Here is a 15,054-nt window from a genome sequence, read left to right on the forward strand (position 1 = left end):
TTCATAATATATTTTTTAAGACTCTTGTGATGATACATCGACTTACAATAGGTTGAGTGACACGTCTGCCATAGCCTGATGGGGTCTGTATCGTTTTTAATCGTACTTTTAAACTTCGGGTTTCGGGTAGTAACCCGAGAACAAAAAGAACTACAAAATTCGACTGCTTTACGGCATATACGTCACTTCCACCAACACACACACTTCCTTACATTCGGACGTGCGAGCCCAACTTTGTTCGTCGGATAATATAGTCATGTCCGAAGCAGCACAGACAAATAAGAAAGAAAAGGTTTTGTTGGAGGAAAGCAATAAGAGGAAACGAAAAAGTGATTAAAGGCAGGACGAGGATCAACATGTGACCAGCGTTTGCTCGTCGGCGTGAGCTGAAGGAGGCGTGCCCGACCGATGCTGTCCTGCTTGTTACGGTGATTACCTACCACTCAAACATTGAACTGAAGTATCATATAGATTCTGTAAAACGCTAACCAATAGACTACTATAATGACGCTGGCTTGTAAACGTGAGCATCGCGATTATTTGGCGTTTGAAAAAAATAAAACTCATGAAATTATATTCATATGACATGCTGAAACATCTGCCACTGACTGTACCTGGGATGAAGACATTTCACACGCGCCGCCAGAAGAACTCTGAACTCCTCCTGCAGTGTTCAGGGGAACTGTTAGTGCTGCACCGACCCGCGGGCCGCTTTTATGCAGTTATTTGGCCCGCCCCGCACCACTGTATATATTTTTACAACCCGCCCCGCACCCATTAAATAGACATACGGGGTCCGCGGGTTATGAGACGACTCGCGCATCACTAGTTCAGGGCTTTCAGGGTTGTCATGTCAACAAATGCACGTGCGATGGCATCCCCTGTTGTAGGATGACAGCTCTTACGACAGTAGTTGAGGACATTATTTTTTTCCAAACTGTAGGGGGACCCCGAGAGCAAAAGTAGCCAAGTGCGACTTTAACAGCATAAACAACATTTTACACACTTCACCTTTAAGTTGCGCTTCTTTAGTTTACCATGGCACAGCATTCTGTTCTGTGCATTTACTGAAGTCACTTCCTCTGTATAAAGCTTGTTTATATAAAAAGACAGAGAAACAGACTTCCTGCAGAGTAAATGAAAGCATCTTCAGTTCTTCACTTTTTATTTGTTTGCATTAGAAAGCCTCTGACTTCCTTCATGCCGTCGCTTTACCTTACCCCGTGTTGCGCGTTCTCTCTTCTGCGGTGTGACAGACGCGCCGCTGCGGAGTCGTGACTTAATTAAGCGGACCTGAGGGAAGACTCCACGTGGAGAACAGTTGTGTGTGATTAGGCTGAAGTCGGGCCTTGTCGCAGACGGCAGCTGTTTGCAGCACTGCGATCTATAACCTAATGAACACGGCCGATGCCGAGACTCCCCCGAGATCACACGCGAAGGGCAGAGAGACCTTATGGAGATATCTGCCAATCCACACTAACACCAGCTGCGACCTTACTGAGCTTCTCATACTCGTCCCGGGACATACTCACGAAATAATATAAAAGCAAATGAGATCCACACAGCATTACTTTGTTATCATTACTTTACTATGAAATGAACACCTTAAATAATATGAAATAATACTGACTGATTAAAAATGTTTTGCAAGTAATGGGAGAAAAAAAATGCATTGACTGTCTGTAGCTTTTAAAAATATATATATTTTAAATTATCATTATTTATAAGACATTTATTTTTTTAAATGCATTTATTATCCTTATTAATACCCCAAAGCATTATTACTTAACAATTCTGAATAGTATTTTGCAGCCTCAACTTACAGAAATATTTTATTTATTATATATATATTTTATTTTATTGTATTGTAATTAAATTTTATATATGTTTTTTTGTCTTTTTAGTGCTTGTTCTTTAATTATATATATGCATGTATTTATTTACTTATTTACACACACACACACACACACACACACACACACACACACACACACACACACACACACACACACACACACACACACACACACACACACACACACACACACAGCCCCTAAACCTACCCATCAAAGGAAACATTCTGCATTTTTACATTTAAAACACAAACATCATTTAGTATGTTTATAAATCCATTTACATTGTGGGGAGCGCTGGCTGCTGATCTCAGGTTTATATTACATTGTGGGGACATTTGGTTTCCTGCAATGTAATATAAACAAGTACACACACACACACACACACACACACACACACACACACACACACACACACACACACACACACACACACACACACACACACACACACACACACACACACACATATTAGTTTTATTGTTTGTAATTTTTTTTTAAAGATAATGTTGCAGATGCTAAGCCTTTAAAATGCCTTTATTGAGATACTAAACCAAAGAAATATATGAAATAATGCAATATGACTTTTCTTCTCCATTATAATTGTAGGAAAATGGACAGTCCGCGCACCCCTAGAGATGAGAGGAGAAGAGCACAACATAATGAAGGTCAGTGTGTGAGTCTATACTCTGTAAATGAAAGCAAAGCAACAGACGACTCTCGGTGACTAAAACTGTTCCCATCCCAAAGTCTCAGCAGGCATTGATGTACAGTAGATCAGCCTGCAGGTGTCAGTAGAGCGTTGATAGACTGAACACAGATTGCAATCTTAGTCAATATGGCCCAGATTTTGCCTCTGATCTCCTTCTTCTTGTTGTTGATGTGCAGTTGAAAGGCGGCGGCGAGACAAAATCAACAACTGGATTGTGGCGCTCTCCAAAATCATCCCAGACTGTGGTATAGATGGTACCAAAACTGGAGCAGTGAGTTGCAGGATACATTTTCACCTAAATGACAATCTGACCTTATTTACAATACATGCTTTGAAACGGCATCCTCTCTAAAATGCAGTGCATGTTTTTATTGCTCCTCCAGAGTAAAGGTGGGATCCTGTCAAAGGCGTGTGATTACATTGGCGAGCTGAAGCAACACAACCAGAGGCTGCAGGAGAGTTGGAGAGGAGTGGAGAGACTGCAGATGGACAATGAGCTGCTCAGACAGCAGGTACGCCGCTCATGTGTAGTGAGCTTTGTTACGAATGTCATTGGCCTTCCTATTCTATATACCTATAAGCTGTTTTTCTCATGGGGACCAAAAAATGTCCCCGCAAGGACAAGGATTTCGGATATTGCTATCTTTGTTGGGATGTTTTGTCCCCATAACGTAGGGCAGTGGCTCTTAATCCTGGTCCCCCTGGGCACGGGCTCCGCAGGATCAGGATTAAGAGCCACTGACAAGGTATACCTGAAACACACGCACGCACGCACACACACACACACACACACACACACACACACACACACACACACACACACACACACACACACACACACACACACGTCTGGTTCACCATCTTTGTGGGGACTCTCCATTGACGTAATGGTTTTTATACCGTACAAACCGTATTTTCTGTCCCCCTACACTGCCCCTGCCCCTAAACCTACCCATCACAGGAAACATTCTGCATTTTTACTTTCTCAAAAAAACTCATCCTGTATGATTTATAAGCCTTTTGAAAAGTGGGGACCGCTGGCTGGTTCCCACAATGTAGGTGATCTCAGGTTTTACTATCCTTATGGGGACATTTGGTCCCCACAATGTAATATAAACAAGGGCACACACACACACACACACACACACACACACACACACACACACACACACACACACACACACACACACACACACACACACACACACACACACACACACACACACACTCATTCTCACGCTGTCCAACATATGAAAGCCACATAGGTCACTAATAAGCCCAATCACACACACGAACCCGTCACTGGGCTGAACATGCCAAACAGCGCCAGAAGAGGGAGCTAAAACATACCTGTCAAATAAAACAAGGATGAAATATCTTTATTTTATTCATTTCACTTTATTTATTTTTTATTCTATTTAATTACTTTTTCTTTTCTTTCTATTTTATCATTTTATTTGTTCTGTTTTATTTTGTTCTATTTTATTTATTCTGTTTTGTTTTTTCTATGTTATTCTATTCTATTATTATGCTGTTCCTTTTTTGTATTGTATTTTATAAATTTTTTAATGTTATTATTTTATGTTATTAAATGCTATTTCATGTATTGTATTAATTTATTCTATTCTATTCTATTCTATTTTTATTATTTTATTCTGTTTTATTATTTTATTTGTTTTGTTTAATTTTGTTTTGTTTAATTTTATTATTTTGTTTTATTATATTCTTATTCTTACTCTGTTCTTTTCTTTTCATTTTATTTTATTCTATTTTGTTTTATTTATTGTATTATATATATATATATATATATATATATATATATATATATATATATATATATATATATATATATATATATATATATATATATATGTTATAATATGTATAATATGTTATTTTATATATTATGTTTTTCATTTAATTTATTTTATTCTATTTTTTATTTTATTTATTTTGTCCTATTTTATTATATTATATTATTTTATTCTATTCAATTTTCTCTATTTTATTTTATTTTATTTTATATTATTATTATTATTTTTATTTTTATTTTTTTTAGCTCAAACAGTAGAGCACGGCTCCAGCAATGCCAAGGTCATGATTTTCAGCCATAGGAATGGATGAATTTCAAAATTAAAGTACACCTTTATCAATGTTCATGAATGCTACCGTCAATATTATACAAAGCACATGTCTCTACTTCTTCAGATTTAATAATCAGCTTAAATGTTGTTGTTTTCTCAGTTGGAGGAGCTGAAGAGCGAGAACGGCCTTCTCCGAGCGCAGCTGGAGCATCACGGCATTGACATGTTCACCGCGGCTTCGGCACAATGAGCTTCATGCGTTCTGGGAACAACATTCTGGCCGTTGACAAAAGTCCTTCAGAGAATGACACAGGACTGAATGGGCCGAATTACACATGTTGATTTGTGCTCCGTCTGTGCTGAATCGAGAGTCTCTCATTGGCTGGATGCTCTTCAGTGCTGTGTGTCTGATACACTGAAGCCAGCCTTGCTGCAGTGAAGGTCAGAGGTCAAGAAGTTTTCAATAGCACCGACACAGGACCCTACGATCCTGAAAGCAGCTATTTCTCTGCCTTATAATACACCCAGGACATTTTCCTTGTGCTAATTTTCCAGTTTTGTTGCTTACCAATTTTGTCTTCATTCTTTTTCCTGAAGTATTAGTTGTTTGTTCAGCGCCTCATTTAATTTAAAATTCTCCCGGAGAAAATCTGCCGCTTTGTGGTGTTCTGGAAGGTCGTTACGGGATGAATGAAGCCGTGAAGAAATGTCATTAGCGGTTCCGGTGAAATTTACTGTTAAAATCGGAAACAAAAGCACCTGCACGTATGAGTCCCTCTAAAAGAAAGCACGAAAATGAGCTCCGTCTGGGATTATTAGCTTCTTATCTCGGATCGCCTTTGGAAGACATCACCTAATCTATGAAGCAAATGAGAAAATATTCACAAAGCTATCGAGTTTGCTTTGTAGCTAAATGCTGGATGTCTCAGGACTGAGAAAATGCTTGTTAATGTGTGTTAGAGTTTTATTCTGTTAACTTAACCGATTCATAACACGATGGACTGTGAGTTGGTAATCCGCAAATGTGTCAAATAGCCACTTTGTTCTTAGTTTTCTTGGATGAAAGTGGATGATGAACTTTTTGTGTCATATTTATATAAACTACTTTGATTAATTTTGGTTCAAGTCATTATTCACTCATTTTTACACGGCTCTGTGAAATACTTGATTCTGATTGGTCAATCGCGCATTCCAGCGGTATGATATTTCCAGAAAACACCCTCATACGGGTACTACGAGTTATCTTGACCGGTACTACTTCTGTGCTTAACGCTGGCGCCATCTTGTGGCTGAAACAGCCGTGGGTTTCAATGGAAGACTTCAAGGCAGGTTTCCTTTATAATGTTTTTAATATGGATATTTTTCTTACACAAACGCATCGATTCGAATCAGAAGGCTCTATTAACCCATCGGAGTCGTGTGGAGCACGTTATTTGACGGACAGCTGCATTTTCTTCAAAAAATGACTTCAAACACAACTACAACTACTGCTAGGATTAACGTTAGCCTGGACTTTTTAAATATAACTCCGATTGCATTCGTCTGAAAGAAGAATGCCATATGATATACACCTATGATGACTTGAGGGTGAGTAAATCATAAGCTTGGTTTTATTTTTGGGTGATCTAACCCTTTCAGCATTCATTTTCAACATTTAGCAAGGGCATATGGCAAATCTTCAGCAATAGATAAAGGCTTATTAAAGCAGGTTGGAACTGTTTTTTTTCGCGGAAGATTTGCGTAAGAGCTAATAAAATATTTAACCTCAAGACAATATTTTGTGTCTAATAATTATTTTTTTGAGACCATGTAATAAGCGGGATAATGTAAACCCAGCTGGTTTTTATCGCCGAATAAACCTCTTCAGAGAGTGATGCTCCGCTTCGCGTCGGGGTCCTGATCACTCTGAAGGGGTTTATTCTGCGATAACAACCGGCTGGGTGTACATTATCCCTTACTTAACCAAAGCTCAGATGGCAAGAGACGTGCAAAGATGACAAATTTAATGTGATGCATTTAAAGGCTCCATATTTGATTAAAAAATGTCGATTCTATACGGTCCATTCTTCCGGTAAATATGCCGTTCAACATGGAATATGATCAATATTTTTTTTTACATTGTTTGTTTTATATTTATTTTTATTGACAAACAGACATACAAACCATAATAGTGCATTAACTGACAATCAAGTAATTACATAATTCTAGAAAAATAAAAGTGTATAAATGTATAGGTGTGTGTGGATGAGTGTAGTTGTGAGTGTGTATTCATGAGTAAATTACCCATTTACTATTTATTATATTATCACTACCATCACTCCTCATCACCATCATACTGCCATTATTGTCCTTTTTTTTCTTTTTCCCCTATGTAGTATTTACCATTGTCACCACTTTCAATGGATCAATTAATTTGAGATATTATGATAATAATATAAGATAACCCAGTGTTTTTTTACAGTGTTTTTATGGTGTTTTTGTCCTTTTTGGAGCTTGACAGACTATTGTGATCATGAAGATTCTTCACTTCTCCTTTTGTGTTCAATTGAAGAAATGACAACATACGGGTTTGCAACGACAAGGGTGAGTAAATAGGTTTTAATGTTTATTATTGGGTGAACTGTTTCTTTAAAGTGCCCTATTATGCTATTTTAAAGGCTCCTCATTTTGTTTTGGCGTGTCCTACAAAAGGTTTACATGCGTTCAAGGTCAAAAACACTTTCATTTTCTCATTATACATTGCAGCATCAGCTCTTTCCTCACAGTGCTTGAACCGATCAATAACGAATTCAGGCTCTCCAAACTCCATGAGCCTGCTCTGCTCTGATTGGTCAGATGGCCCAGTCTTTTGTGATTGGTCTACTCTGCTCTGATTGGTCAGATGGCCCAGTCTGTTGAGATTGGTCTTTAACGGTTGTGCCCTTTGATCTCCAGCACTTTGGAGACCTTTTTACATTCACAAACTTTATTTCACTGCATGAAAGGTATTATTCGAAAATGCATAATATGGGCACTTTACAGCGAATGAAGCAAAGAAACAATAAAACTAAAAATAACATTTTTGTCTACCGTACTGATTACTATGCAGGTGTAATATTAGACTGCAGCGTCTGTTTTATGTGAACACTTCATTTTTGCAAGATAAATATCACGCCTCCTCTAAAGGTCTGTTCCCAGATTGCTGCCTTATGATGATTATTTTGCAATAAATGTTGCACTTATGCAGTGATTACCCAAGTGGCCTTACAGTTGACCAAAAAATAAACAGTGAAAAATAATTGCCGGCATTTTAATATTTTCGTAATCCGTCCTCAGAGAGGCAGTGAAACTGTTCAGCGTCACTTTCACGGTCACTTACTAAACTTTGTTTCATAGTAATGGTCTGTGAAGGTCTCATAATTGACACTGATATTAAGCATGTTTCATTACAGCTAAGGTTATTTAAACATCTCCTTGAGCTTCATTTGCTTTTTACGTTTGAAATCAGCAGCCTAACAATTTGCTCTTGTAAAAATGAAAAGATTGTCTACAGACTTTGATGATTTTGAAATACTGAATTTATTTCTGTTATCTATGAACAAACATTATGAAGAGCAGCCATTCAAATGACTAAAGCCCTATTCGCACGGGACGAGTATTATCTGGGGACCTCTGGTGATTTGTAATAATTGCAGAGAATGTCTGCGATCTTAATCCCGTGCGAATCGGCCATGTCTGTAATTTGTAAATTAAAAAGTCCCCTGCAAATGACCTACCATATTTCGCTGAACACCGAGGTCCTGTGATGATAATATTAGTCCCGTGTGAATCTGCATCTCTGTGCTTTGGCCACGAAAAGGCGGATGGTATATCATTTTTGCAAGGTTTTTGTTTCCTGTGCGCATTTCTATATTTCACGAAGAACGGCTGCATTCATAATGTGCAACGTTATGAATTCCCGCGTGGCCGCACGGATTAAACTTCACAATGAGTACTAATTTGGGAGAAAATTGCTTGAATTGTGTGTTTAATAATAATAGGCCTACACTGTAAACAATTATTTAGAAAAAAGTCACCTGGTTGCCTTAAAATTTTGAGTTCATTAAAATTTTAATTTTGAGTTAATACAATGAGAATTTTTTTGAGATTCGACAACCTTTATTAAAATATTATTAGAAGATTTTGTAAGCATATTGGGCAATTGTGTGTGTTTTATTTCTGATGACGTAGAGAAACATGCCAAATAGTGCTATTTGCGTGATTTCCCAAATTTTTTATGTGGTTTAGATACAATAATATTTTGAGTTTCTATTTATTAAACAAATTTCCTTCATTGAATCAACTCAAATGTTTAATTTCAATAAACTCAAAATTTTAAGGCAACTATAGGTTAGTTACTTTTTTAAGTTAAACCAACAAAAAACAATTTTTTACTTTTTCTTAATGAAAAACATAACAACAGAACAGTACAATAACAAGCTAGCTTAAATGGGCACTTTTACATGTAGGCCGAATCTTCCGCCGTATATTGTCAGCTTCTCACTCGTGATGAATGAAATCTGACTCCTGCCGCTGGTCTGAGCTCAGTTCAGTTTTTAATTGTAGCGTCTGTTCTCTAACTGAATGAAATTATTTGTATTACTTTAAAACAATCAAAACGATATACATTTAACTGTTTATGATTTCATACAGCTATATCTATAACGAAAAAACATTTACAAGTCTTGACATCATATCCGGGAGATAAGTCAGTAAACTTGAGTAAAATCACAGGCTTTGCTTATCCCGTGCGAATGTGCCACGCAAAACTAAGATGTGGGGGGAGTTATTTCTAAATCACAGAGGTCAATAGATAATAGTAATCCCGTACGAATAGAGCTTAATACATACATTGATGGCTGCTCTATCAAGTCCTCGTCATCAGTGAGGAGTCTTGGTGTGCTCTTTGATACCAATCTTTCATTTGAAAGCAATGTTTTTAGCATCTGTAAAACCGCATTCTTCCATCCTAAAAATCTATCTAAACTACGGCATATGCTCTCAATGCAAAATGCTGAACAGTTAGTGTAGACGTTCATGAGCTCAAGGCTAGATTATTGTAATGCTCTACTGCAGGGCTATTCAAATCTTACCCTGGAGGGCCAATGCAGTGCAGAGTTTAGCTCCAACCTTAATCAAGCACACCTGAAAATGCTAATCAATGTCTCCAGGATCATTAGAAAATCACAGGTGAGTGTGTTTGATCAGGGTTGGAGCTAAACTCTGCAGTGCATTGGCCCTCCAGGGTAAGATTTGAATAGCCCTGCTCTACTGGGTGGTTGCCCTGCTCGCTTAATAAACAAACTGCAGCTGGTCCAAAACGCAGCAGCTCGAGTTCTTACTACAACCAGGAAGTATGATCATATTAGTCCAGTTCTGTCAATACTGCACTGGCTCTTGAACTGAGCTGGATGATGACATCACTGTTTTATCCAGAGCATCTGTCCAGACAAATCAAATTTTGTTGCTGTCACATGCCGGTCCTGTCTTGTGTGCACATGTGGGTTTTGTCATGTCTAGCATGTGCTCCTGTCATTGTCTGATCCCTCCCCCTTGTTATCTGATTAGTGTTGATTTCTCCCACCTGTTCCCTCTTGATTTCTTCCCTTTATAAGCTCCTTGTGTTTGTCAGTCTGTGTTGGATCCTTGTGTAATGTCTGCGTCTCCCGTCTTCCCCGTGATTCCAGTTTGGTATATTTTTGCGTTTGTTTTGATTATGTATTTTTGCCCCCTCGTGGGTTTTGTTTTCTGTTTCTGTTTATTTTTGTAAATAAATTATCCTCTTCTTTTCGCACGCTTTTCCTTTGTGTGTAACGTGACAGTTGCATTATTTTCCTGTTACTACTGTAAAGCTGCTTTGAAACGATCTGTATTGTAAAAAGCAATATATAAATAAAGGTTACTTGACACTATAAATTTATATTTTTACATTGTAAATAAAACAAATTACGCTGCAAAAATTTTGTATTTTTGTCTTGTTTCTAGTCCAAACATCTAAAAATTCTTAAAACAAGAAGTATTTACTAGACAAGCAAAAGTAATTGTCTGGAAAAATAACTCAAAATTAAGAGAGTTTTTGCTTAAAATAAGCTAAATAATCTGCCTGTAGGGTAAGAAAAATAATATTAAAACAAGATCATTTTTCTTACCCCACTGTGAGATTATTTATCTTATTTTAAGCAAAAACTCTCTTAATTTTGAGTTATTTTTTCCCAAAACTAGACAGTAATTTTTACTTGTCTAGTTAATGTTTCTCAATGTAAGCATTTTTAGACATTAAGACTAGAACCAAGACAAAAATACTAAGTAAGAAATGCATTTTTTGCAGTCAAATTTGACATTTTACTATTTCAGTTTTTCTACTTTCAAATAAATCATGTTTAATTCAATGCGTTACTTGCCGTTTTGCTAGCACCATGCTAATTATAGCTAACAAATGTTAAAACATGTTAAATCATGCTAACAACATGTTAAACATGCTATCAGCATGTTAAATCATGTTAGCAACATGCTAATTCAAGCTAACAAAATACTAAATAATGCCAGTGACATGTTAATTCATGTTAATTCAAGTTAACAACAAGCTAAAACATGTTAGCAACATGTTAATTCATGTTAGCAGTGTGTTAGAACATGTTAGGAACATGGTAATTCTATGAAACCTATGAAAACATGTTAGCAAAACATGCTAATTTATGCTAGCAATATGTTAAAACATGGTAATTCATGTCAGCAATCTCTTTCTACTTCACTTAATTTAAAGCTTATAAAACTTTCTAAATATTTTTATTTTGCAGTAAATGTTGCACTTAACTGTCAGGGTTCTAACCTGGCAGCTCTGTCTGTTTTGTCTTTGTTTAATGTTTTTATGTTTGTGTTGTGTCTTAGTGCATGGATCTGTCTCTCTCTGTGTCTGTCATGTGTTCCTCTTGTCCTACCTCCTTGTTTGCTGTTACCACGCCCCCTTGTTTAGTCTGGTCTAGTCCTCGTTTCACTAATTGTGCTCACCTGTTCCTCATGTGCTCTGGTCCCTTTATATTGTGCTACCTTCCCTCATGTCTTTGCTGGTTCGTTGTGAATGTTTGTGAGCACATGTCTCTAGCTCCTTGTCTAGCCTAGTCTAGCCTTTTCTAGTTTTAGTGTCTCCTGTTTTTCTAGCTTTGAATTTATTTTCAGTTTTTTCTTTGTTCCTGAGTTTTTGAGTCTAGTGAAGTTTCTGTCTTTATTTTGCTCGTTTTCTCCAGGTTTTATTTTGGTATTTTTCTTCTAGCCTTATTGTTTAGTTATTTTGGTTTTGATAGCTTACCATTTTATTTTTCCTGTTTTCCACTTATTTTTTAGTTCAGTCTTTTTATAGAGATTGTTTTTTGTTTTATTTTTTCATGTTTTCTAACTCCAGTTATTATTTTAGTTTTTGTTTCATTTAGTCATAGATCTTAGTTTGTCTGTTGTTTCTTGTTGTCTCGTCTAGAGTCTTGTCGTGTGTGTGTGTCCTGTGTTGTTTTCTGTCCTTAGTTTTTCCCTGGCCGCTGTCTCCACTGCCTGTCAGCCAAGAAGGGAGCTGATTCTGAGAGACCATCAAGCCTCAGGTTCCTGCCTGGATTGGTCCACCATCGCCCTGCCTGGTGTTGCCTCACAAGCTGTCGTCTTTCATTGGCTACCTGGACTGGTCTCAGTGGTCATCCTCCCCTACCTGTCGTCGTGGTGTCTGTCCCCTGCCCTGGTGTTTGGACTGTCACTCATCCACTACCCTCTTGTGTCTTGTTGTTCTGTCTTATTAATAAACTGTCCTTGTTGATTCACTCTGCATCTGAGTCCTCCACTTCCTGATCCTTGACATTAACTGCAGTGACCAGTTAAGTGCACTTAACTTACAGTTGACCAAAAAATAAACTAATAATTGCCGGCATTTTAATATTCTCGTAATCTGTCCCCGGAGAGGCAGAGAAACTTTTACAGCCACTTTTTCACGGTTCATTTTTATACGACTTTGTTGAGTCAACATCAAAGTTTGTTCCAACAAACTTTACTCATGTAGTTTGAAGATTATATTTTATGTATTTGTTTATTTCAACCAATAAAACATTGTATATTTTTTACTAATCGGGCCATTAGGTGATTTGTTTGTAACACAACCAAATGAATGAACGGATTCATTGACCATGAAACCAACTCACTGTTAAAAGCTTTTAGCCTAAAACACATTATGTTCTGTACGTTTGTTTAATGATGAACTGGGAAAATAAAGATGCAGTTATTCACAAAGTCGCTTAATTTTACATAACCAGCCAAATCATTGTGAAGGTACTGTGAATATTCGATATCTCTAAAGGTTTTTCCAGGCTACTGGATTGGCAAATAATTCCTGTATGCCTTCCTGTGATTGATGTATTGTCTCCAATATTTTAAACGTAGGCCGGTCTAATACAAATGACCTCAGAGATAATAGTTTCTAAGAGCTTCTGTGGAAACCACAGCTCACTCAATCTCTCTCAATTCAGAACTGTCTCTATTGTGTCTTTAAATGAGGTTTGAGTCACAGCTGGGACTATTTTATCAGATTGTTCATGAAAACAGAGCGAACACTTCGCTAATATCTTTTCTTGTTTCAGACATCATTATTCTCAACCATCTCGCCATCTCCAGAGATTCGTTATTCATTATAATTCTCCTCATCATTCATCATTGTTCACACCTTGGTTTGGAAATGACTCTCAACTATCGGAGAACGGCACGTGACGCCAGAGACGGGCAGGTATTCTGCATCCTATTGTAGCGACTCAGGCGAATCAAACACACAATCGCCAGTTACATTTAACAAATATGTTTTGAAAGTGTGCTCACTAGCAGACCTTCCCCCAACACAGCAGAAGGAGATTCTTCAGTCACCCTGGAAACCATCTGATAAGGTGTTTTTATGGCCCCGAAAGGAATTTGGCCACATGAAGTTTCAGACACAAAGACACAGAGCTTTTGCCTCAAATTATAGACAAACCATCTATAAATGAACATGCACCCCAGGACATTATATGTAAACACATAACTGTCTTGTAAAATGTTTATTCTGTATGGTATTTTGCATATTTTTATCTTTGTCTTAACAAATTACTAGTTCAGATAACCTCATATATGTCATGTCTCCTATCAAATTAATGCTCACTTCACGACTTACACTTCCATGTATATCACTTATTCAGAAAATGCAGTGTGTGTTTGTTGCATTAATTATAGTATGAAGACTCAGAGACCCACTGAGTCGAACCTTCAAACAAAGAGCCATAAATCTGCTGAGGAATTTCCCGCCGGGAAATCCCAACACTCTCATTGGTTAAGTTTAACCCCAGAGGGTGGGACTACTCCCAGACCTTAAAAGAGGTGCTCGGATGCCCTCCCTCCCTCTTCTCTTCTCTTCTCCGAACATCTCCTGCTCTTACTTCTTCAACTCTCCTGTGGGAGCCAACACCCACGGGGGGGGGGGGGGCTGGCACTTAAGCCATGCCACCAATGCAGGCCCTCCAAGCAGGCCTCATCTCTTCCAAAAATCTTCTCTTCTACAATCCGATCTTCAAGAACACGAAGCATCGCTAAAGCAAACAGCCGCTTCCCTCCCAACCTCGGAAAGGACCGCCGGACATGCAGGACATTTGAACACGCAGAGACACATACGCACACAAGTGAGAAGCCAAAACGAAACCAAAAAGAATGCAAGTATTCTATTTCTTACTGCTGTAAAGAGGGTGTGTTATTCTCCCGTTGGGATAAATTAACTCCGTGAAGGTCGTATTGGGTTGAACTGAAGGAAAGTTGTGTTTCTTACCCTCCCCCACTCTCTTAATGTCTCTCTCTCTCTCTCTCTCTCACTCTCTTTGTCTCTCTCTCTCTCTTTTATCTCTCTCTAACTTCAGTCTATTCAGTATTCTCTTTTATGTATTCTTTCGTTAATATCTATATTTCTACTCTCTTGATGCATATTTAGTATGTACTTTCTGTGTGAATTGTAGTGTTATTTTTAGTCTGTGTTTATTAAACCTTCAAAAGACATTTAATGAGTTGAGTCTGTTATTCTGCCACATACACAAAGTCAATGAAACTTGCGATCTAAACGTTACCTAACTGCTTATGCTACTATGTTAGTAAAGTAAACTGTATGACCATTTGAAATATTGAACTTATCCTGATCAGTAAAGTTAATGTTTCTTATGCGCTCGTAAAGCAGTAATCCATTATTGAGAATTGATTTGAAAAGTCTATAACTAATTTGCAGGACAAACTTAGTAGGATAATTTCAAGCAATTTCATAAAGGGTTACTTGTATTTAATTAAACAATTTTCCCTATCGGAAAATTTTAATACGTAATGAACAACTGGCAAATCATATTCATAAATT

The 15,054-nt window shown here is 37.5% G+C and overlaps 1 protein-coding gene across 1 annotated transcript in view; it reads left to right on the forward strand.

Annotated features, from left to right (window-relative positions):
• The window catches only part of usf2l (upstream transcription factor 2, c-fos interacting-like), a 68,041-nt gene that overhangs the window by 27,790 nt on the left and 25,197 nt on the right, over nt 1-15,054 (forward strand). Inside the window, exons 8-13 of the mRNA XM_067447805.1 lie at nt 2,463-2,521; nt 2,742-2,836; nt 2,949-3,077; nt 4,810-6,236; nt 7,142-7,232; nt 13,280-13,422. Of these exons, the coding sequence (XP_067303906.1) occupies nt 2,463-2,521; nt 2,742-2,836; nt 2,949-3,077; nt 4,810-4,899 (373 nt within the window). The 3' untranslated portion in view covers nt 4,900-6,236; nt 7,142-7,232; nt 13,280-13,422. The remainder of the gene's footprint in view (nt 1-2,462; nt 2,522-2,741; nt 2,837-2,948; nt 3,078-4,809; nt 6,237-7,141; nt 7,233-13,279; nt 13,423-15,054) is intronic.

The sequence above is a fragment of the Pseudorasbora parva genome, chromosome 7 (genome assembly GCF_024679245.1).
Source record: "Pseudorasbora parva isolate DD20220531a chromosome 7, ASM2467924v1, whole genome shotgun sequence".
Classification (NCBI taxonomy): Eukaryota; Metazoa; Chordata; class Actinopteri; order Cypriniformes; family Gobionidae; genus Pseudorasbora; species Pseudorasbora parva.